This window comes from Phoca vitulina, unplaced genomic scaffold (assembly GCF_004348235.1).
Source record: "Phoca vitulina isolate PV1807 unplaced genomic scaffold, GSC_HSeal_1.0 scaffold66, whole genome shotgun sequence".
NCBI lineage: Eukaryota > Metazoa > Chordata > Mammalia > Carnivora > Phocidae > Phoca > Phoca vitulina.
The window spans coordinates 2,907,973-2,932,911 of NW_022589769.1; the positions used below are offsets into that span (position 1 = coordinate 2,907,973).

The following is a 24,939-nucleotide window of genomic DNA, read 5'->3' on the forward strand; positions in this document are numbered from 1 at the left end:
AGTTATTTCTGAAGAACTGGATCCCCTGAGTGCCAAGAGAATAGCAGAATTACAGGAAGCATTTGTACATTCTAAGCTCAATTCGGCAGTAATTCCCTGAGCTGCCTTTTTGAGAAATTGTTGTATTTCAATAAGAATTTGAAGGAGGACACACAAAATATTAAAAGGGCATTTTCTGTATCTGGAAACGGAGGATATCAAGGGCAGCCTTCTTTTACGAAATGCTATCACCTGTGTGGCAGTGGCCCCCCCGTAAACAGGCTCCCTGGCAAATGAGCTAGATCCAAAGGCAGCACTGAAAATTCACAGGTGTGAGCCAAGTCTGACCCAGGACGGGTGAAATCCAACCAAGGAGAACGATTTCACAGCTCCCCAGTGATCCTCAGGTTGTGTAACTTCAAATGGTTGAAAAATAACGCCAAAACAAAACGACAGAAGGCAGAAAAGGCCCACGTTCCCTATCGCCTATGAAGAATAGGAAAAAAGTAATTTGCATGTTGGCTTTGCATTTGTAAGAGGAAAGAAAACCCAGAACTTGAAGGATGGATAAAAGAAGGTGTGGGTACAGGAAAACATTACAGGTAAAAACAAAAACAAAAACCCAGCATGTTCAGCGTCCCAGATGTACAAAGGAGCCCAGCTCAGTGATGGCGATGTGGGCCACAGGGTATACCAGATTTCAGTTAACTAGAATCCAATGTTTTCCTCAAGCATCACAAAAAACACAGACTCCCACCCCACCCTCTGGCACAGGCAGACTAGAATCTAAGTTCCATGAGTACAAAACTTTTTTTGTCTCTCTTGTTCACTGATAGATTCCAAGTATCAAGAATAGTGCCTGGCACGTAGTTGGCACTGAATATTTGTTGGATGAATGAATGAAGTGTGATTCAGTGCTTGGGTATACCACCTAGAGGAGAAATAGAGTAAGTGTTCAATAAACAATGGTTATTGTTGATATAACTAGTATTCAGGTCTGGGAGTTAAATATGAAAACTCAGTAAATGCTGGTAGTTAACTGTGCTGGGTATCTCAGTTTGAAGGGTTTCAAAAATTGTTTTGAATTAAGGTTCAATGAAATGCACTAAAATAAACAGATCTTGGGTGACAGTTTGACACATTTTGACAAATGTTCAAGATATGAAACATTGCCATAACTCTAGAAAGCTCCCTGTGCCCTTTCCTATTGACTGCCTGTTTTGGAAATTCATCCATGTTCTAGGTGTTACCAGTTCATTCCTTATTAATGAGTAGCATTCCACTTTATGAATATACCATAATTTATTTATCCACTCCTTGCTGATGGACACTGGCATTCCTTCTGATGTTTTGCTCTGATGAATAAAGTTGCAATGAACATTCTTATACAAATATTACTTTTGGGGTATAAGTTTATATTTCTTTACAGTAAATACCCAGGAGTATAACTGCTGGGTTGGAAGGTTTGTGTATATTTTTCACTTTATAAGAAACTGCCAAACACTTTTCCATGGTGGTTTTAATTTTACATTCCCACTGGCCATATATAAGAGATTCAGTTGCTCCATATCCTTACCAACACTTGGTATTGTCACTCTTTTTCATTTTAGCCATTCAGTGGGTGTGAAGTGATATATCATTATGGTTTTAGTTTGCATGTCTCTGATGGTCATAAGCATGTTTTCACTAACTTATTGGCCATTTCAGTGTCTAACTTAATTTCCCACTTTTGTGTTGTTTTATTTTTTATTATTCATTTATTGGAGTTCTTTATATATTCTGGATATGAGCCCTTTGGGATATACACAGAGTTAATATTTTTTCCCAATCTGGGGCTTGCCTTTTTCATTTTCTAACAGTGTCTGTACATGAGAAAAATTAAAAAATTTTTAAATTTTGATGTTTGATGGAGTCCAGTCTATTTATATATTTTAAAGATTTTTATTTATTTGAGAGAGAGAGAATGCATGTGTATGTGTGTGTGTGAGAGAGAGAGAGCACCGAGGGAGAGGGAGAAGCACACTCCCCTCTCGGCAGAGAGCCCGATGCGGGGCTCAATCCCAGGATCTTGAGAAAATGACCTGAGCCAAAGGCAGACGCTTATCTCACTGAGCCACCCAGGCGCCCCCAGTTTATTATTTTTACTGTACACCAAACGCCTTTTGCATTCTGCTTTCTTGGATCACAGCAATATCCTCCTAAATTTTCTTCTAAACACTTTACAGTTTTAGCTTTTACATTTAGGTCTGAAATTTAAGTAATTTTTATGTATAATGTGAGCTACGGGTCAAGGTATTTTTCTTCCATGTGGATATCTGGTGGATCTAGCACCATTTATTAAAAGGACTTTCTTTTTGTGGTGTCTGGGTGGCTTAGTCTGTTGTGTCCGACTCTTGGTTTTGGTTCAGGTCATGATCTCAGGGTCGTGAGATTGAGCCCCGTGTAAGATTCCACGCTCAGTGTGGAGTCTGCTTGAGATTCTCTGCCTCTCCCTCTTCCCCGTCCCTCCCCCCACTCGTGCCCAAGCTCTCGGTCTAAAATAAATGCATCTTTTTTAAAAAAAAGACGTTCCTTTCCCCCATTGTCATAATTACTCATCAAAAAGCAATTGAATGCATGTTTATGGATTTATTTTCATCATTTCATCACTATATGAGATGTCAGTTATAGGGTTTTCATAGATAACCTTTATCAGATTGAGAAATCTCCCTTCCTTTACCATGAATGGATATATTAGATTTTGTCAAATGCTTTTTCTGCATCTATTGAGATGACCATACAATTTTCTCCTTTATTATATTAATATGGTAAGTTACACTGATTTATTTTTTGAATGTTAAACCAATCTTGAGTTCATAGGATAAATAACATTTATCCATGGTGTATTATTTTTTTAATATATTGCTGGATTATGATTACTAATATATTGAAACACTGTGTAGATTGGTGTTATTTCTTTTTAAAATGTCTGATGGAATTCACAGCCAAGCTATCTAGGTCAGGAGTTTTTTTTGTTTTTGAAATGGGGAAGATTTTAGTCATAAATTCAATTTTGTAGCAAGTTTAGAGCTTAGAAACTTAGAGACTTCAGACTATTTCTTTTTTAGGTCAGTTTTGGAAATTTGTGAGTTTTTTTTTCCCCCAAAAAATATACCCATTTTATCTACGTTGTGGAATTTGTTGGCATACATTATTCGTAATATTTTTTTATCATTTTGATGTCTGCAGGATCTGTAATGTCTTGGTGATATCTCCTCTTGCACTTTTAGTATTTTTTTTAAAGATTTTATTTATTTATTTGACAGAGAGAGACACAGCGAGAGAGGGAACACAAGCAGGGGGCGTGGGAGAGGGAGAAGCAGGCTTCCTGTGGAGCAGGGAGCCCGATGTGGTGCTCGATCCCAGGACCCTGCGATCATGACCTTAGCTGAAGGCAAATGCTTTACGACTGAGCCACCCAGGCGCCCTGCATTTTTAGTATTTTTTATTAGTATTTGTGTTTTCTCTGTTTTGTGTGATCACTCTTGCTAGAAATTACAAATTTCATTAATCTTTTCAAAGAACTACCTTTTGGCTTTGTTGATCTTCTCTATATTTTGTGTTCTACTTTGATTTTTACTCTTATATTTGTGATTTTCTTCCTTCTATTTCATTTGGGTTTACTTTGCTCTTCTTTTTCTAGCTTCTTAATGTAGAAGCTTAAATCACTGACTTTACACTTGCCTTGATTTTTTTAATTATAAGCATTTAAAGCTATAAACTTCCCCCTTAGCACATCTTCCACTTTATTCTTCAAATTTGATATGTTGTGTTTTCATTGTCATTTCATTCAAAATATTTGCTAATATCTTTTGATTTCTTCTTTGACCCATGGGCTATTCAGAGATGTTATCTTATTTCCAAACATCTGGGGATTCTCTGGATCTATTTTTATTACTAACTTTTTTTTTAATTTTCTGATTTTTTAAAAATTTTATTTTATTATGTTATGTTAGTCATCATTCATTACATCATTAATTTTTGATGTAGTGTTCCATGATTCATTAAAGCATATAACACCCAGTGCTCCATTCAATACGTGCCCTCTTTAATACCCATCACCAGGCTAACCCATCCCCCCACCGCCCTCCCCTCTAGAACCTTCAGTTTGTTTCTCAGAGTCCATAGTCTCTCATGGTTCATCTCCCCCTCCGGTTTCCCCCCCTTCATTTTTCCCTTCCTACTATCTTCTTCTTCTTCTTTTTTTTTTTTTTAACATATAATGTATTATTTGTTTCAGAGGTACAGGTCTGTGATTCATTTATTTTAACACTGTGTGGTCAAAGAATGCATTCTGCATGATTTCCATCCTTTGAAATATATCAAGACTTGTTTTATGTTCCAGAACGCAGTCTACTTGGGTCCTTTTCTAAGTACATTTGAAGGAAAGTTTCTTTTGTAGCTGTTGGGTGTAGCAGGCAAAATCTTCCAAAGCTTTCTCTTCATCTTTCCTTCTAGGCATCCATCACAGATCCCCCAAAGTCAGTGCTTCTGTTTGCACAGTACTTTCTTCTGATCCTAGTGAATTATGTACATCTCCCACTCCACATCCTGCATCTTCCTACCCATAGGATCTCTCAAGCCTCCATCTGAAGTGCAAAGTGAACAGAAATCTCAAGCTGCTTGAGGCAGTTTAGAAGCCATGCCTTGCTTGTCAAGAAAGACAAGATAACGACCCAGGCTTCCTTTCGATATTTTTTGTTCTACTCTTTATGTGATTGTGTGGCGACTAATTTGGGATTTGGTGGAGAGAGGGCAAATGGGGTAGATATTGTCATTGTTCGTGTGGGGTCATCTGTAAATCCCCCATGACGTCTCCCCTGTCTGACTCAGGACCCGGCTCAGGTGGGATGTGTGATGATTTTTTTTCCTGCAGAGTTATGTTTTATATTTTCAATAGTTAATATATATGTACTAGAAAATGTGCTTTACAAGAAATATAATCTCCCTCTCCAACCTGTGATTTGCACAAGTGATACACTTAAGTTTGGGAAATTAGTTGACTTAAAGTAAAAGACTATGTCAATGAAAATACAGGGGTTTATCTATATGGCAAAATGTGTAAATATGGTACTTAATATGGGGTGTAGGCAAACTGGTGTGATCACTGCTATACAGTAAACATTTGCTATTGCAACAATGTGAACCAACCTTTAGTCTTTAAATTATTTATCCTAAGTCCTTCAAGGACCCTTCCTAATGAGATTGGAGAAGCTGACACAAGGAACAGCACACGGTTACCACAGTTCACCCAGAAAAAGCATTCCAGCTACACCTTATGATATTTGGTTCACCTCGTTCCAAGAAAGATCTGCTCCTGGTCGTGGGATGGAATCTGGAGCAGCTCAGCAGGAAATGTGTTGGGAAAAGAATTAAGTCGAGCCCTTCCATTGCCCATGCATTCATCCCCACCCTGCATTACCAACATGCAGAAGGATGCTCACCTTTTCCCATTCTCGGTCCTTGTTCAGCACAATCACCACCAGTCTGGGATGCACCTGATAGCCTTCCTCAGTGAAGGACAAGTCTTTGCCATCCCATGTCACATTGACCATAAATCTAGAGAGAAGAAGAGAGAAAGACAAGTTTTTAGGGAAGAAGGAAAGAGGTCAGTTGAGTGGAAGGCACCACTGTGTAACACTCGGAACATGGAGACTTACATGGCCATGATCATCCATGACAAGTGGCCTCTATCTGTGGGAGTATTAGTACCCATGCAGGCGCTGCTAATTGGCCAGGCACTCGTTCCCATGAGCCTGTACTCACTCTCAGAATCCCCCATCCTATATAGATGTTAGTAACTGATTGTCATTAGCACATGGGATGGAACCTTTCTGTCCTGCCACACCCACAGACCTCTGTTCATATGACACTACAGGAGGATCTTAAAGCATATTCTATTATGTTTTAACAAGCTTCCCTAAAGGAAGCTGCTGCCTCATTAACCATATGGGATGCAACTTCAAAGAAATGGTATCGCATCTATTCATTACTCATTCCACTAATACTTATTAAATGCTTGCTACATGCCAGGACTCAGCTACTTGGCTGAGGATAAATAAGGAAACAAATACGATCCCTTTCCTCATAAAGCTTATAGTCTAAAGGAGAGGACAGGCATTAATTAATTACAGATCTATGACAAGTGTTATAATAGCGAGGTGGGTGTGCTATGTAGAAGTGAAACAGGGGTCCGGCAAGACTTCTATAAGGAAGACTTCCAGGCTTCACTGGAAGGATGAATCAGCATTAACTAGGTTAAAAAAAAAAAAGACATAAGCAAATTCTAGGCAAAAAGGGCAGCATGTGCAAAGGCTCTGTGGCAGTACACACAAACTGTAAACCAGTGAGACCAAAGCAGAGAGAGACAGAAGAAATGTGGGATGTGGTGTGGTTAAGGTAAATAGGGGAGATAATGCAAAGCTTCTCAGGCCATGTTAAAGGGTTCTGTCTTTCTTTTAAAACAGTAGGAACACACTGAAGGTTTGTTGTTTTTGTTCAGTTAGCCACTGTATAGTACACATCAATTTTTGATGTAGCGTTCAATGATTCATTAGTTGCATATAACACCCAGTGCTCATTACAACACGTTCCCTCCTTAATACCCATTACCCAGCTACCCCCACTCCGCCACCCCCTCCCCTCTGAAACCCTCAGATTGTTTCCCAGAGTCCATAGTCTCTCATGGTTCGTTTCCCTCTCTGATTTCTTCCCCTTCAGTTTTCCCTCCTTCCCCTATGGTCCTCCACGCTATTCCTTATGTTCCATATATGAATGAAACCATACAATAATTGTCTTTCTCTGCTTGACTTATTTCACTTAGCATAATCCCTTCCAGTTCCATCCAGGTCAGTGCAAATGGTGAGTATTCATCCTTTCTGATGGCTGAGTAATATTCCATTATATATATGAACCACATCTTCTTTATCCATTTATCTGTTGAAGGGCATCTCGGCTCCTTCCACAGTTTGGCTGTTGTAGATATTGCTGGTATGAACATTGGGGTGCATGTGCCCCTTCTTTTCACTGCATCTGTATCTTTGGGATAAATACCTAGTAGTGCAATTGCTGAGTCATAGGGTAGCTCTATTTTTAACATCTTGAGGAACCTCCATACTGTTTTCCAGAGTAGATGTACCAGCTTGTATTCCCACCAACAGTGTAAGAGTGTTCCCCTTTCTCCACATCCTCACCAACATTTGTTGTTTCCTGTTTTGTTAATTTTTGCCATTCTAACTGGTGTAAGGTGGTATCTCATTGAGGTTTTGATTTGTATTTTTCTGATGGCTAGTGATATTGAACATTCTCTTACACCATACACAAAGATAAACTCAAAATGGATGAAAGACCTCAATGTGAGATAGAAATCCATCAAAATCCTAGAGGAGAACATAGGCAGTAACCTTTTCGACATCGGCCACAGCAACTTCTTTCAAGACACGTCTCCAAAGGCAAGCGAAACAAAATCAAAAATGAACTTTTGGGACTTCATCAAGATAAAAAGCTTCTTCACAGCAAAGGAAACAGTCAACAAAACTAAGAGGCAACCCATGGAATGGGAGAAGATATTTGCAAATGACATTGCAGATAAAGGGCTGGTATCCAAGATCTATAAAGAACTTCTCAAATTCAACACCCCAAAAAACAAATGATCCAGTCACAAAAAATGGGCAGAAGACATGGACACTTCTCCAAAGAAGACACACAAACGGCTAACACACACTGAAGGTTTTAATCATGGAGATGATACAGTCAGATTTTTCTTGTAGAATATGACTTGAAGGCTATGTAGAGAATGGGCTGGAGGGGACCAGAGTGGATACAGGGGGTTAGGTTACACTGTGCTTATTCTCCATGTCAGAGATGATCTTGGCTTTGGCTCTGTTGTGGCCCAACAGAGGAGGAGAAGGAGGAGTATGAGTCGCCACAAATAGGACCAAGTGGAGAATATTTAGCAGGTATTCAGTTGATGTGAAGGTTGGGGAGAGAGAAGCAACAAGGACAACACTGGCCTCAGTATCTGCCTTATATAACATCTGTGTATTCAACCATTGTCCTAGCACTTTCATTGCACAGGACGTCTTTCTGCCTTATGATCATCTTACCTCCACCACTATTCAAAACCACCTTGCCTGTAGGCAGGCTGGATGTGGATGGGGAGGGAGGCAAGGCAGAGCTCCCCTCCCAGGATTTGGATGGGAAAATCCCCAGGAGTCCACATCCCCTTGTATCTTGAGGAAAAGGTGATATTGCTGGAGACTTCCAAGAGAACATACCACTTAACAGATACTCAATTAATGCAATACGGTAGGTTGAATATTCAGAGACCCCAGAGAGACAGGGTATCTCAAGACCGTGGCATTTTCTTACTTTATACTCCTTTAACACCAGAAGCAGCTGAAGAAGTAAAATATTAAGGGGGAGAAATAGAGTATAAAAATAGAGTATAAAAAATTCAAAAACAAGAGATGGTCCTAACTGGTCACATATCTGCCCCTGGGCCGCCACAGTGCAGGCTGTGTCATGGGGAAGGAGAATCAGGTCTCCTAGGACATGGTAAAGAAATTGGGGAAAAGGCAAAGAACAAATATTGTGTATCCACTCAATGAACTATTTGGGTTTTTAAAAATCATGTTTTTGATGACAAGTTAATGGAGAGGAGAAAATGCTCACTCTTTCATGTTAAACAAGCAGAAGAGGATAAAAATAGGGTTTGTCTATGCATAAAAGGATTACAGGTACCTTTTATTTTCTTTTGTGTATCTTTGCGTTCTCCAAATTTTCTGCAAATAGTGTCTGCTAAAAAACAGAATAAATAAACCACTGCAATTCCAGAAGGAGCAAAGAGTAATCACTCTTCTATTTGGTGCACGTGAGGCATCTGTGATCATTTCCTAGTAGGATATTTTGTTGATTCAACAACAATTTGCTGCATGTCTATTATGTGTCAGGCCCTATGGGGAGTCCTATAGATACGGAAATAAAAACCACAGTGTCTGTCCGCCCTCCTACCCACATGTTCACCACCCAGCAACATAGGCACATAAACATGCCAGCACAGAAAACGCCGCTCATGCAGGGATGCTCAGTAAGTGGGAGAAGTGAGAGTGCAGAGGAGGGCCCCTCACTGAACCTAAGGGATTGGGGGCGGGGCTTCCTGGGGAATCTTGAAGAGTGAAAGAGTTAAGAAGATGTGGGAGAGGGGAGCCTCGGTGGTTCCCTCGGTTAAGCATCCGACTCTTGATCTCATCTCAGGTCTTGGTCTCAGGGTCATGAGTTCAAGCCCTGCATTGGGCTCAGTGCTGAGCATGAAGTCTACTTTAAAAAAAAAAAAAAAAGGAGAAGGAGAAGGAGAAAAGAATTCTGAGCAAAGGCATCACCTTGAGAAAAGAAGAGTCAGCAAAGGTCAGCAGCATAACACATGCTGGGGGAAAACAGGGAATAGCTTAATAAGCTAAGGGGCAGTGGGATTTCTCTGGAGAGGATCCATGAAGCCAGATCCTAAAGGACCTTGAATGCCACCCTAAAGTGTTTGGATTTTGTTCAGAAGGCAGGGGAGATCCATGAAAGGTTTTAAATAAAGGAGTGATGCATAGATTTGCTGGCAAGAGAAGCAGAAATAAAAATGCTTCTTTCTCTGCATTGGAGGACAACTTCATTTTTGTTTATGGCTAAAAATCTTCCATTATAATCGGGGGGGGTCTAAACTAAGTTGTTTATATTTTTCCAGTTGACTTTTGGTTTTGTTCCCCATGGTTATTTTTAGCCCTATTATATTGTCTGGCACACTGTAGAGCTGGAGTTCATGTTTGGGGGTTGAGTATGTTAAAAGATCATCACCAGAAGTGCCACCCATCCATGTCTACATCCATTTGTCCATCCTTCTGTCCATCCATCCATCCATCCGTCAATACATTCATTCATCTATCCATCCAATAGACATATTTGCGTACCTACTACGTGTCAAGACCTGTGCTAAGAACTGTGGTAGGAAAAATGATAAAGTAAACAAACATATTTCTGCAATACATAACTGCAGTCAAGAACAGCAAGCGTAAAATTAGAGATATGTATGAAGTAGGCTGGCGAAGAGCATGAGGAATAAAGTGGCCAATTCTATTGCAGAGGTAGAGCAGGCATCAGGAAACAAAGTGGAAGGAAGAACAAGGGCTGGAGGGGTGTATGGCCAGGAGCAAGGGGTGGCAATGCACTGCAGGGAGGAAACCACCAAACCAATGGTATAGAACCACAGAACAGGATGGAAGACTGTTCACGGAATCTCCGATAAACACTGCAGACAAAGACCACCAGCGAGGGGCCTTTACCAGAGCTAGTAGGAAATCAGTTACCAAGTCTCCGTATTTGCTGCCCCAAACTCAGAGGTTATTAATTTATTATTATGGTTGATGTTGTTGAATCAAATTAGCTATCAGGCCAGGTTTTGATTTGTCCAACACTTTGGGATGCACAGAGCTCAGGGTGGATCTACCCAATTACCTAAAGGTGGATGAACTGAAAATTCCAGTCAATTATCAAGAGGTTCGGAAATATCCAGTTTGTTATCTATTTTGGAAAAGGCAGACCAGAGAGCAAATGCTTTGGTTTTGACCTAGATATGTGGCCCTGGCGAGAGCCATTCACAGGGTTACGTGTGGTGCGACCCAAACATCACAGTCATCATTTGAATCAAGGAGCTAGCATGTACTATTGGGCATCCAGATTTTCTTTTGATTTGCCAGGTGAATTTACTCAAACCTCCCTCTTCTTTAATCCTCCATTTCTACTTCCTCTACTCATTCCCTTTTCTCCCATCTTGTGGTGAAATCAGATGGAATGAGCAGGGTGATGATTTAGATGCAATCACGCCTCTTTGGACTACATGGAAACGACTATATGGATGTTATGCTCCCTAGTTTTCTGTGTTAAGATTCAATAATCTGGACCGATGAGTCTGTAAACTCAACATTAATATTGTTTTATTGTTTTTCCTTTTGTTTTTTATTAACAGTCTTCAGTCCCTTGGGTATGTATGGGGGGGGAGACCCTCTTACAGAATTTTTTGCTGAACAGTAATTTCATTATGAAGTTGGCAGGATGCAAGCACCTATTATCTTCAATTCCCCCATTCAATTTCTAGGAAAGACGATTCATATTTTCTCAGACTTTCTTCCCATTTAAACTAGCTCCCGAGCAAAATTCTTTACCTAGGGAAATCCCATTACACACCCCATTGCTTGGTCCGCATTAACACCTGCTGGGTACTTGTATTAAACAGTAAAATCTTATCACTATTTTGTTTATCTCTCAAAAATGGATTATAAGCTTTTAGTGACCAGATGAAATATCAGAAATTCTAGTGGCTGCTAAGCTTCAAATTACATCTTCAGTATTTCCATCAGGAGCAATAAATACAGGAAAGCATGCTGGCAAAATGTGGCCAGGTGGGGGCTCCTGGGGTTTGCAGAGGGTCCACTTCTGTATTATTATCAACCGTTGATGGCAAAGCCAAGTAGTTGGCTTTTTGGTTGTTGTTTTGATTTTTTTTTTTATTGTCCATGACATACACAACACTAAGACCTGAGTCTGAATGGAGAGGTGCCATAAGGGCATAATACACACTGGATCTGGAGCTTCCGTAGAAAAAAATCATGTGAGAAGATCTCCTGAATCATTTTATATTGATTTCATGTTGAACTATTTTAGACATCTTGGGTGAAATAAGACATATTATTAAGATTAATATCATCTGCTTCTTTTTACTCGTTTAATGTGCTGCCAGAAAGTTTAAGATTACACAAGGCTAGCCTTCTATTGCTTTTGGACAGCTCTTCTAGATTGTCATTGGTTTTGGGTTTGGTTTTTTTTTTTTTTTTAACCAGTAGACGGTATGCATCATGAAGGCAGGGACCTCTTCCGCCTTTAGTATCATATTTCTAGTGCCAAACAGAGTGCCTGGCACATAGCTGGGGCTGATGAATACAACAATGAATTGCTATTTCTACGTTGTTGGAAAACAGAAGAGGGATCAAAAGCCTGGCTCTGCACTCCCAACTGTTTCATGTTGGGCAGTGTATTTAAAATTCTCTGAGCCTTCATTTCTTTCCTTGTAAAAATTGGATGAGGTTCAACCATATGAATTAGTCAAGACAGTCTCATGTGGTTGCAGCTCACCATTACCCAACTCCTGGGTTTAGGGGTAGCATTAGGGACGGTGCCCTTAAAATGCCCAGCACTATGCCTGGGTTATGGCTGTCACTAATAAATAGCTAAGATTTACAGACATTTCCTATGCATTTTTTTTTTTTACTATTTCCCCACCCTGTCATATTTTCTAACACCCCACCCCAGATGCAGCCTGGTCTTTTTAAGGCCATACTTCTCATGGCTGTGACCAGGGGTCCCTCTGTCCTCCCATCAAAAGCCAACCATATATGGGCTGCCAAAATTCCTTGAACTCTCACTTAAAATGTCTCATTCCCTCTAATTTCTATTTTCTCTCTTTCGTCTTTATGGTCATAAGTCTCCTTTAACTTCCAAATCTGATTATTTGAAATGTTCTCGAGACATATTTATTATTCACCATTTCCCTTCAGACTAATTCTTTTACTGTCTCACAAATGCCACTATAACCCATTTAGTGTTTCTCAATTTTTGGTTAATTTCCCATCTGCTTCACCATTTCCCACATTCCCCCTCGGGTTTTATATTTTTTTTCCCCCCAAATCACAATCTGCCTGAAATGCCTCCTCGAACTGCTTTTGGGTGTCACCCTTGTTTTTCTGTCATGTAATTTACATGTTTCTGAAAACAGTCACTGTTCTCTGGAGCCTCTTTTCACTCCTCAGGACACTCCCATTCTTTGAAAACATTTTCTTTTTTTTTTCTTTTTTTTTTTTTTTTTGCTCTCTGCAGCATTCTTGCGGTGGTTTGGAATCCCCCCAACTCTGATGTGTGCCTGAGCAACCCCTCATCTTCCATGAACCATTCCCTGATGGGCATCAACCCTCTCCCCTCTTTAGGCCACATGCATGGTGCCTTCACCAGCTCCCAGCCCGTGCACGGGCCCTTCCCCAAACGCACGCGTCCAGCACCCCCCGCCACACACACAGTATGCAGAATGAGATGATGCAAATCAATTCAAAGTGCGATTGTATCCAAGAATTTCTGGATTACCCCCCCCCCAAGAATACAGACTCCATAAGGACAGGGCATTTTTCTCTTGTTCTCACCTGCACCCCATTCCAGAACCAGGAACCATTCCTGGCATAAAGCAGATGCTCATCACCTACTTACTGAGGGAATGAAAGGCCTCAGTTCTGTCATATTTTCTCACTCTCTGACAATGAGCCCTGCTTTATCTGTCTGTCCAGTGGGTGTCCACTTGTGCTCCATGGGTCCCTGGGGATCTGATGAAGGAACTCAAAGGCAGAGGAAAAAGGTTGGGGGTGAGGGGGAAGCCTCTATAATCCCACCTCCACTTGAATCACTAATATGCTGCACTGCCTTATAAATTATTATTGGAAAAACATTCTACTGCTCATATCAATCAATAAAACCAACAAGCCAGAAAACAATTAAGGAGCTGTTCCTCAATACTGCAGCACACAAACACCCTGGTCTTCCACTTGGCAGACTGAGGATCTTGTTTTACCTCCCGGGATATGTGAGTAATGATGACTTCCTCTAAAAAAATATGGACAAAAACATATTTAGCACCAAATAGGTGTTAAATGTTGGACAAAATACTTTCCATACGCCACCTGAATTTTTACCCCAAAAATTAAGTGTGGATTATCCCATTTTACAGAGAAAGAACAGAGGCGCGGAGGATTTTATGATGGTGCCAAAGGCTACACAGGGTGTCGGATACTTCTGGTTGTTCTTCGTTATCCTCTTTCCTCTTCCACTTTAGTAAACGGAAACCCCCATTTTTAGCTGTGCACATGGCCTTCTGTAATTAAGTTTACATTTCCCAGCCCTCCGTATAGCTAAGCATGACCATGTGGCTATGTTCTGGCCCAAAGCAAGGGAGAAGGCATGATATTCATAACGTATAAGAGGTATCATATATGGAAGGGATGGACCCTTCTTTGCTCCTTCCTCCTTCCTGCTGGCTGCAATGCAGACACGATGGCAGGAGCACTAGCAGCGATGTTGGACTGTGAGGTGGAAGCCACTGGCGAGGGGTGGCAAAGCCACAAGGCAGAGAAGCCCGGGTCCCTGACACCATGCAACAGCATACAAGCCCTGGTCTACCTTTGGACTTCTTTTACAAGAGAGACAATTCAATGCCTACCCTACTGAAGCCACTTTTGTGTTTTAGGCTTTCTGTCACTTGAAAACAAAATTGATCCTGTCTGGTTTAAGTGCTAGAGCAAGTATCTGAACCAAAATACAGTCCAAAGCCTTTGAATTAAGCTGCACCAGTTCCCAGTTGGCCTCTCTGCATCTCAGTTAACCTTCTCTGAAAAAAGCGGGCATCGTACTGTATATTTCTTTGTTTCCTTCCTAGCTCTGCAGTATTTGATCCTCTCTCCTGATTCCCCTCCCAGTATATAGTGCATCTAGTCCTACCCCCATATCTTAGTGTATTCTGTTCCTCTCGCTCAAAATGTCTTCCCTCCCCATTATCTTCAATCTAAGCCCAATACCTTTTGGGGGAGGGTAAAGCTGAGTATCAAGCTCCATTTCTCCCATCTGGTCTTTCCTGATAATCTTTCCTTTTCTTAGTTCATTTTAATCCACACCTCATGTTATAGCCCTTAGCGATACATCATCCCCAACCGTTCCCTAAAAATTTCACATTCACACATTTAGTCTCAACAGAAGCAGAGATCAGGTCTTGGCTTCAGTCATTCATGTTTATCTAGAGCCATGCCATCGGGCACAGCGTGCTCAACAGTTATTGACTTGATTCACAAAGCGGTGCATTAATCTTCACCTCAGGAAACACCACTGTTTTCCAAACTGAACACCAAATCCAGGACCAAGTGGTGACAAGAAGCCAGGTCACATGACTTTGTCCACACAATATTCAGTAGCCATAATTCCTTCTCATCCCGTCCACCATGTTTAGTGGCCACCTTTCAAGACCATCTCAAAAAATGCCTCCCTGACAAAGGTTTCCCTGACGCCTCCAAATCAGACACATCCTCTCTCAGCTCTCACCCCGATTGTTCATGTGCTGTGCTCCCCTCTGACAGGACCTCTGTTATCTATGTCACTTGGAGTGAATTTTTTAAAGACACCTCTTTCTGAAGACTTTTGTGATGGTTCATTTCATGTGACTGGGCTAAGGGATGCCCAGATAGCAGGTAAAATACTACTGAATGGGTCAGTAAGGATATCTCTGGAAGAGGTTAGCATTTGAGTTAGTAGGGTAAGTAAAGAAGACCACCCTCACCAATGTGGGTGGGCATCATCCAATCTGTGGAGAGTCTGAAATGAACAAAAAGGCAGAGGAAGGGGAAGCTGCTCTCTATGCTCAAGCTCAGACATTCATTTTTCACCTGCCTTTGTGGATCTATGCACCTGCTTCTCAGGCCTTTGGACTTGCACTGAAACCACAAACCATGCCACTGGCTTGCCTGGTCCTCCAGCTTGCAGACAGCAGATCGTGGGACCTCTCAGCTCCATAATCATGTGAGTGAGTCCCTCATAATAAACATCTTACTTTATAGCTTCTTGGTTCTGTTTCTCCAGAGGACCCTGGCTAATACAACCCTATACTACCACCTGCTAGAAAAATAGAAGACAAGTCTTTGATGAATATGATGTGGAGGGAGATTCCCGGCTGGGCATTCATCATAACCTGCCTGACTTTACCACCTCTGCTACAGTATAACCTTCTTGAAGATAAGAATTCATAACCCAGGACTCTGACTCTGAGAACATCAGGTAGACAGAAGAGCAGGTGTAGCATAGACAAGCTGGGATTGAGTTTTAAACCCACCATTATGGGCACCGTCTCCATAAGCAAAGCCTCTGAGATTCAGCTCATTCCTATATTAAATGGGGGTAACACCACTGTCTTAGGCTGTTTGTGCTGATGTAACAAACTACCATAGGCTGAGCAGCTTAAATGATGAGAATTTGTTTCTCACAGCTGTGGAGGCTGGAAATCCAAGATGGAGCCCTGGCAGATTTGGCATCTGGTGAGAGCCTGCTTCCTGGTTTACAGACAGCTATCTTCTCACCATGTCCTCAATATGGCAGGGAGAGAGAGCATGCTCTAGTCTCTCTTCCTCTTCTTATAAGGAAACTAATCCCATCAGATGAGGTCCGACCCTAATTACCTCCCAAAGACCCCACCTCCAAATAACATCACATTGGGGATTAGAGTTTCGACCTCTGAACTCAGGAAGGATGCCAACATTCAGTGCACCAAAACCACATAGTGTAACTGAGAACTTTCACGGCGGGACTACTAAGAGTGTGATGAGGTCCTATGATTAACACATTTCTTGACCGACTTCCATACGTAGTGTGAACAACTATCCCAGTTTTCCCAGCACAGAGGGGTTTCCTGGGGCATGGCACATTCAGTGTTAAAAAGACCCCATCAAAAAGGAGAATTTCAGACCGATATCCTTGATGAATATGGATTCCAAAATTCTCAAGAAAATCCTAGATAATAGGATCCAACAATTCATTAAAAGGATCATCCACCACGACCAAGTGGGATTTATCCCCAGGACGCAACGTTGGTTCAATATTCGCAAATCAATCAGTGTGATAAAACACATTAATAAGAGGAGAGAGAAGAACCATATGGTCCTCTCAATTGATGCAGAAAAAGCTTCTGACAAAATACAGCATCCTTTCCTGATTAAAACTCTTCAGAGTATAAGGATAGAGGGAGCATTCCTCCGTTTCATAAAATCCATCTATGAAAAACCCACAGCGAATATCATCCTCAATGGGGAAAAGCTGAGAGCCTCTCCCTTAATATCAGAAACACAACAAGGATGCCCACTTTTGCCACTATTATTCAACATAGTATTAGAAGTCCTAGCAACAACAATCAGACAACAAAAAGAAATAAAAGGTATTCAAATTGGCAAAGAAGAAGTCAAACTCTCTTTTCACAGATGACATGATACTTTATGTGGAAAACCCAAAAGACTCTACCCCCAAATTACTAGAACTCATACAGCAATTCAGTAATGTGGCAGGATACAAAATCAATGCACAGATATCAGTTGCTTTCTTATACACTAACAAAGCAACTGTAGAAAGAGAAATTAGAGAAACGATTCCATTTACAATAGCACCAAAAACCATTAAGATATCTTGGAATAAACCTAACCAAAGAGGTAAAGGATCTATACTCTAGGAACTACAGAACACTCATGAAAGAAACTGAAGAAGACACAAAAAGATGGAAAAACATTCCATGCTCATGGATTGGAAGAATAAACATTGTTAACATGTCTATGCTGCCCAGAGCAATCTATACTTTCAATGTCATCCTGATCAAAATTCCAATGACATCTTTCAAAGTGCTGGAACAAACAATCCCAAAATTTGTATGGAATCAGAAAAGACCCCGAATCACCAAGGAAATGTTGAAAAAGAAAAACAAAGCTGGGGGCATCACACTGCCTGATTTCAAGCTATATTACAAAGCCGTGATCACCAAGACAACATGGTATTGGTACAAAAACAGACATATAGACCAATGGAACAGAATAGAGAGCCCAGATATGGACCCTCAACTTTATGGTCAAATAATCTTCGACAAAGCAGGAAAAAATATGCAATGGAAAAAAGACAGTCTCTTCAATAAATGGTGCTGGGAGTATTGGACAGCTACATACAGAAGAATGAAACTGGACCATTCTCTAACACCATTCATAAAGACAAACTCAAAGTGATGAAAGACCATAATGTGAGACAGGAATCCATCAAAATCCTAGAGGAGAACATAGGCAGTAACCTTTTTGACATCAGCCACAGCAACTTCTTTCAAAATACATCTCTAAAGGCAAGTGAAACAAAAGCAAAAATGAACTTTGGGACTTCAAGATAAAAAGCTTCTGCACAGCAAAGGAAACAGTCAACAAAACAAAGACGCAAACCACAGAATGGGGGAAGATATTTGCAAATGACACTACAGACAAAGGGCTGATATTCAAGATCTATAAAGAACTTCTCAAAGTCAACACCCAAAAAACAAATAATCAAGTCAAAAAATGGGCAAAAGACATGAACAGACACTTCTGCACAGAAGACATACAAATGGCTAACAGACACATGAAAAAACGTTCATCATCATTAGCCATCAGGGAAATTCAAATCAAAACCACATTGAGATACTACCTTACACCAGTTAGAATGGCAAAAATTGACAAGGCAAGAAACAACAAATGTTGGAGAGGTTGTGGAGAAAGGGGAACCCTCTTACACTGTTGGTGGGAATGCAAGTTGGTACAGCCACTTTGGAAAACAGTGTGGAGGTGCCTCAAAAATTTAAAAATAGAGCTACCCTATGACCCAGCAATTGCACTACTGGGTATTTACCCCAAAGACACAGATGTAGTGAAAAGAAGGGCCATATGCACCCCAATGTTCGTAGCAGCAATGTCCGCAATAGCCAAACTGTGGAAAGAGCCGAGATGCCCTTCAACAGACGAATGGATAAAGAAGATGTGGTCCATATATACAATGGAATATTACTCAGCCATCAGAAAGGATGAATACCCAACTTTTACATCAACATGGATGTGACTGGAGGAGATTATGCTAAGTGAAATAAGTCAAGCAGAGAAAGTCAATTATCATATGGTTTCACTTATTTGTGGAACATAAGGAATAGCACGGAGGACATTAGAAGGAAGGGAAAAATGAAGGGGGGAATCGGAGGGGGAGACAAACCATGAGAGACTATGGACTCTGAGAAACAAACTGAGGGTTTTAGAGGGGAGGGGGGTGGGGGGATGGGTCAGCCTGGTGATGGGTATTAAGGAGGGCACGTATTACATGGAGCACTGGGTGTTATATCAAAACAATGAATCATGGAACACTACATCGAAAAATAATGATGTACTGTATGGTGACTAACATAACATAATAAAATTAAATTAAAAAAAATAAAAACATAGTTGAACTCCTTCAAAAAAAAAAAACAACCTGGACCATAAATTACGGATCATAAATTCAGAGCAATACCTCCAAAGCACATCTATTGAAATGCTTCGAATCCATTTCTTAGCAAACACATAAATTCAAACACCTACTATATGCCAGCAACATGCAGGAGTAAGATGGTAAGTAAAAAACTTGTGGTCCTTTCTCCAAAGTCACTTAGCGAGTTTAGGGAGAAACAAATAATCATTATCAGGAAGTAAGGACGACAACATAAATAATTACAACAGGTGGTAATCTATTTGCAGCTGAAGTCCCTGATGCTATAAGAGTATCAGCAGGAGGACCTAACCTGTCAGAATACTGGTTAGTCTTCCATTATTCCATTTCTACTTGTTTTTTTTTGTTTTGTTTTGTTTTTGTTTTTGTCCAGGGCAAACAATGAGTTGAGTTCTCAGGAGGAATCACAAACTCTCATGCTTCCTAGGACAGGACAGGTAAAACCCATGCATGAGATGGGCCAGGTGCAAGATTATCTATGGAGAGCAGTGAAAATCCCGGCTGGACGCACTCAAATTCACTTAAAAATAATATTTTAAATGAAATAAAACACATCCGTGGACCCTTCATGTGAACTCTGTTCTAATTTCAAACTTAAGAATATTCATGTTCCTTCCCTTAGCAAAACCTGGGGTTCCCTCCTAGAGTGGCTTACTGACACGCAATATGCCCTCTTCTTTGGGAAAGGCGTCCTCTAGATATACCTGAAAGTCTATTCTTCCTCTGGACATAAAAAAATAGGTCTGGTGTGGGGGGGTTGCCCCTTCCCAAGCTGTATCTACCAGATTCTCTCTCCTAGGAATTTGAAGCCTAATAGGTGAGACAGAAACTAGGAATTGTTCCATCTGGCTCAGGGTAATAGTAACTTTCTTCCATCAGTGACTGCGCCTCACTTTCTGATCTTTCCAAAACTGGGCTGCTCAGCTTTTACTCTGATTTTTTTAAGACGCCCCAGTAAAGCCCCAATACATTTTCTATGATTCCTTCTTCATTACCTTACCTCCTTTTGTTTAAATTAAGTGAGTGAGAGTTCATTTCTGTTGCTTACCACCAGAACACCTTAAGTAGGACTCACTCTACTCCTGGCTGGACTGTTACAACATCTTACCTGGCCTCTAGATTCCCCATATATCATCCCCCACACTCATAATAAGTCTACCTGCCAGATAAATGTTCCTAAGCCTCAGTCCTGATTATGTAAAACTCTGCTCAAAAGCCTAAAATGGCTCCCTATTGTCCAGAAATAAAATCCATGCTCCTTAGCCAAATTTAACTTCCAATCTTACTTCCTAAAACTGTTCTTTACATATCCTGCATTGGAGCAAACCCAAACAACTCATGATGTCCTTGTGATTTCCCACTTCTTGGCTTTTGCTCCTACACTTCCTTCCACTGGGAAAGCAGTAATAGCTTGTTGTTTTTCTGGCTACTTCCATTTCCTTAGATCTTCCCCTACCTGGCCAATGGGAGTATCTCTGACCATGGTGATTGGTTCAGCAGTGGGTACTTGACTCAAGCTCATCCAATCAGATTCCTTCTCTGGGACTAGTTGCATTTTAGGGGATAACTGTTTCTCTTGACTTAAGGAGACGTGGTGATGAATGTACGTGAATCCACACCTAGATGATGCTCTTCCCCATCTCATGGTGGGAAACAATGAACCATAACAGACAGAAACATAAAAGAGAGCGAGAAAGAGAGATCTGAAGACATCATTTGGGCCTGGATCTAGATATGCCAGATAACAGGCACACCCCATCCGTTCCAGTTGAACGGGCCACTACATCCTTCTGGCTTTGTTTTTCTTTCATTTTTGCTGAAGTCAATGAGAGTTGGTTTTCTATCATTTAAAGTCACAAAAGTCTCAACGAATACCAAGATTTTTATCCCCTAAATATTCACATGTTCAGACCACCTAAAACTGAGTTCACCTCTTCCCAAAAGGTTCACTGAGCTTCTAGCCTCCAATCCATCCTGAGAACTCCCATCACTTCCTCTGCATCTCCCTTTCCACATTGGTATTATAATTTTTCACACACACACACACACACACACACACACACACACACACACACACACACCATGTCCTTTACTGGAGGCTAAACTCCTGGGGAACAGAGAGACCATGTCTGAATTGTCACCGCATGCTCCACACCCTGAGCACAGTGTCTAGCATATGGTGGGGGATTGGTGACCATGTGCTGAATGAACAGGAGCCGATTTTCATCTGGCCAGTGCTGGAGTCCTCAGCAGTGTGGAGAATGTCCTGTCGTGCTGGATGATACCTCAGAACCATCAGGACAGTGTTAACTTTGTCCTGGCCTAAATAGCAGTCTAAATGCTGCCCAGTCACGTAATGAAACTTGACAGCCCTGTGTAAATTCAGCAATAATAATGTCTCATATCCTGCCATGGATTTCTGGTGTGGAAATGTGTCCCCCAGAAGACTCAGCTTTGCAATCCCAGCCACTGCCCTGATATTTGTATCTTTGCCCATCATCCCTAGGCCACTTCCTTGATGGAGAAGAAAATGATGTATTTGCCTCCTAAAGAGCAAAGAAGAATTGTTAGACCAAGGAGGGATTCGGCAATCTTTTTTTTTTCCTGTATAAATCATAGAAAGAATAGAGCATTTCTTTTTTCTTGTATAGCCCTTTCTTCTATTTGCTTTCCAAATAGTTAAGGGTTAAGTTTCCAGCTACAGGGAAATAATTGTAAGGAGAGTAGAAGGAAGAGTTAAAGGACAAAAGAAGGAAGAGAAGTTATCGAGAAGGAAAAGCCAGGGAAAGGGAGAGCAAGACAGATGAGGCAGAGTAGAGAGAAGTGTGGAAAAAGGCGGAGCCATGTCTTCTCACACTTGACTAACAAAACAAAATGGAGTGTGAAGTAGAGTGGGGCCCTTCAGGCAAGCTCGAAAGTGCTATGTAGGAGGAGATCCTCGCCTCAATAGCAGGAGAGGGAAAGAGAGTGGCAAGATGGCGTGAGGCCAGAGCTGGCCGAACAGCAAGCAGGAAGGGGAGCGGCGAGAGGAGGTCCCATGCTGTGGTTTGGCACCAGGCCCTCCCTGGTGACATTGGAAAAGTAGGTCAGTTTCGGAGCTGGCTGGGGGATGAATGGTCAGCCAGGAACAAGTGACGAGAAGTGAGGATGCTGAGGGAGAGATTGACTTAAGCATGGGATCTGGAGATAGGGTGCTTCCCTAGTTCAACAAGAACAACAAAAGCCAACTTGAGACAATACTGGCCAAGTGACCTTTCCCCAAGGATGGAAATGTCATCTATCTGTGATGTCCAAGATGGGAGCCACTCATCACCTGTGGCTCCTGCACACTTGAAATGTGAACAGTATGACTGAGGAACTGAATTTTAAATCTTATTTCATCCTAATTAATTTAGATCTAAATAGCCACATATGGCTAGTGGCGACCATATTGGACAGCTTAAATCTAGGGAAAGAAAGGAGCCATATGGACCACATTCAAGAAGGAACTGACTGCCAAGAGGAACCAAAAGGTTGTTTTCCCAAATGTCATCAGTGTAATTCAGGTGGTACAAACACAGGTACATTTAGATGGCGCATGGTTTAGCTGTATTTTTAGAATTAAATTTTCTTTATTTAATGTATATTTTAAAATGGAACTAGCATATCAAACCCATTGTTTCATAGATTTCATTACTTAGGAAGAAACTACAGTGAAATTTTATATCTCGAAAAAAGTAAATCAATGTAAATAAAAAGAACTATGTGAAAAACATTGCAGAGGGTTTACAGAGATGAAAAAAGTAATGACCATATTTCATATAAGTGGAATCATACAGTATGTGGCCTTTTGTGTCTGGCTTCTTTCACTGAGCATAATGTCTTCGAGGTTCATCCATGTCTGGGCAGGTATGAGCATTTCATCCCTTTAGGGCTGAAAAATCTTCCACTACATGGATATACATTAAGCTTAAACATTCATCAGCCAATGGACATTGGGATTGTTTACACCTTTGGGTTGTTGTGAATAGTGCTGCTATAAACATTCATGTACAAGTTTTTGTTTGAATAGCTGTTTTTAATTCTTTGGAGTATATAACTAGGAGTGGAATTGTTTGGGGTAATGAAAAAGATAGTAAAACTAGGTATCTTTGAAACCACTATCTGGAAATACACAGTGGCAACAGCTGAATAACATTATGAATGTACTTACCGCCAATGAATTGTACAGTTGGAAATAGTTAAAATGGAAAATTTTATTTTATATGTATTTTGCCAAATTGTTTTTAAAAAAGCAATGAAGACAGTAAGTAGATGGCTGAATAGAGACTGAGCTAATTTGAATGATACAATAAGGAGTCTAAATTGGGATATGAGGTTTATCAGAGATCTGAGTTTTTTAGATTCAACATTCTACCCAAGACTCATTTCTACAATACCTCTGATAGAAAGGTATGCCTGGACACCAAAAGCACAAGCAACAAAAGCAAAAAACAAGTGTGACCCCATCAAACTAAAAAGCTTTTGCACAGAAAAAAAAAAAAAAAGTCAACAAAATGAAGAGGGAACATACGGAATGGGAGAAAAGTCTTTGCAAACCGTATATCAGATAAGGGGTTAATACCCAAAACATATAAGAAACCCACTCAACTCAATAGCAAAAATACTAATACTCCAACTTAGAAATGGGAATAGTCATTTTTCCAAAGGCGACATGCAAATGGCTAACAGGCTCAGAAAAAGATGCTCAACATCCCTCATCATCAGGGAAATACAAATCAAAACCACAAGGAGATACCCCTTCACACCTGTCAGAATGGTTGTCATCAAAAAGACAAGAGATATGTGTTGGCAAGGATGTGGAAAAAAGGGAACCCTGGCGCGCTGTTGGTGGAAATGTAATTGGTACAACTATCCTACTTGTGGGTAACATCAGAAGGAAACAAAAAGAGAATCTCAAAGAGATACTGCACTCCCATGTTCACTGCAGCATTATCCACAACAGCCAAGACAGGGAAGCAACCTATGTGTCTCTTTACAGATGAGTGGATAAAGAACAGGTGAGACACACAACACAAATATTATTCAGCCATAAAAAAGAATGAAGTCCTTCCATTTGTGACAACACAGATATAATTTGAGGGCATTATGTTAAGTGAAATAAGTCAGACAAAGACAAATATCATATGATCTCATGTATATGCGAAATCTAGAAAAAAAACAATACAAAACAACCTTATAGACACAGAGAATGGGTTGGTAGTTGCCAGAGGCAATGGGCGGGGGTAAGAGGTGGCAAAATGAGTAAAGGAGGTCAAAGGTACAAATTTCCAGTTATATAACAAAAAAGTCCAGGCAATGTAATGCTGTGGCATGGTGTACCATGGTGACTACAGTTCATAACACTTTACTGCATATTTGAAAGTTGCTAAGAGAGTAAATCTCCAAAGTTCTCATCACAAGAAAAAACAATTTTTAACTATGTATGGTAACAGATTAACTAGGCTTATTATGGTGATCATTTTCATATATATATATATAAACATTACACTGTACACCTGAAACTAATATAACATAATATGTTAATTATCCCTCGATTAAACATAAATACTCATGGGGCTGCTGTAAGTATTAGAAGAGCCATGTACACAAAGCACTTTGTGCCAATCCTGGAACAGAGTAACCGAAGAATAAACATGAGTTACACTGGTATCAATGGGCACAACGGAGTGATCTGGGTAAAGGCTCCTATGCTACTGAATTCCATATGTAAAGAACAGTAAGAGCTGTAAGAGT

General features: G+C 40.7%; 1 protein-coding gene across 2 annotated transcripts in view; it reads right to left on the reverse strand.

Moving 5' to 3' along the window:
- The window catches only part of GRIN2A (glutamate ionotropic receptor NMDA type subunit 2A), a 379,408-nt gene that overhangs the window by 119,991 nt on the left and 234,478 nt on the right, over positions 1-24,939 (reverse strand). For both annotated transcript variants that reach the window (XM_032392269.1, XM_032392270.1), the window contains one exon: positions 5,463-5,577. In XM_032392269.1, coding sequence (XP_032248160.1) covers positions 5,463-5,577 — 115 coding nt within the window. The remainder of the gene's footprint in view (positions 1-5,462; positions 5,578-24,939) is intronic.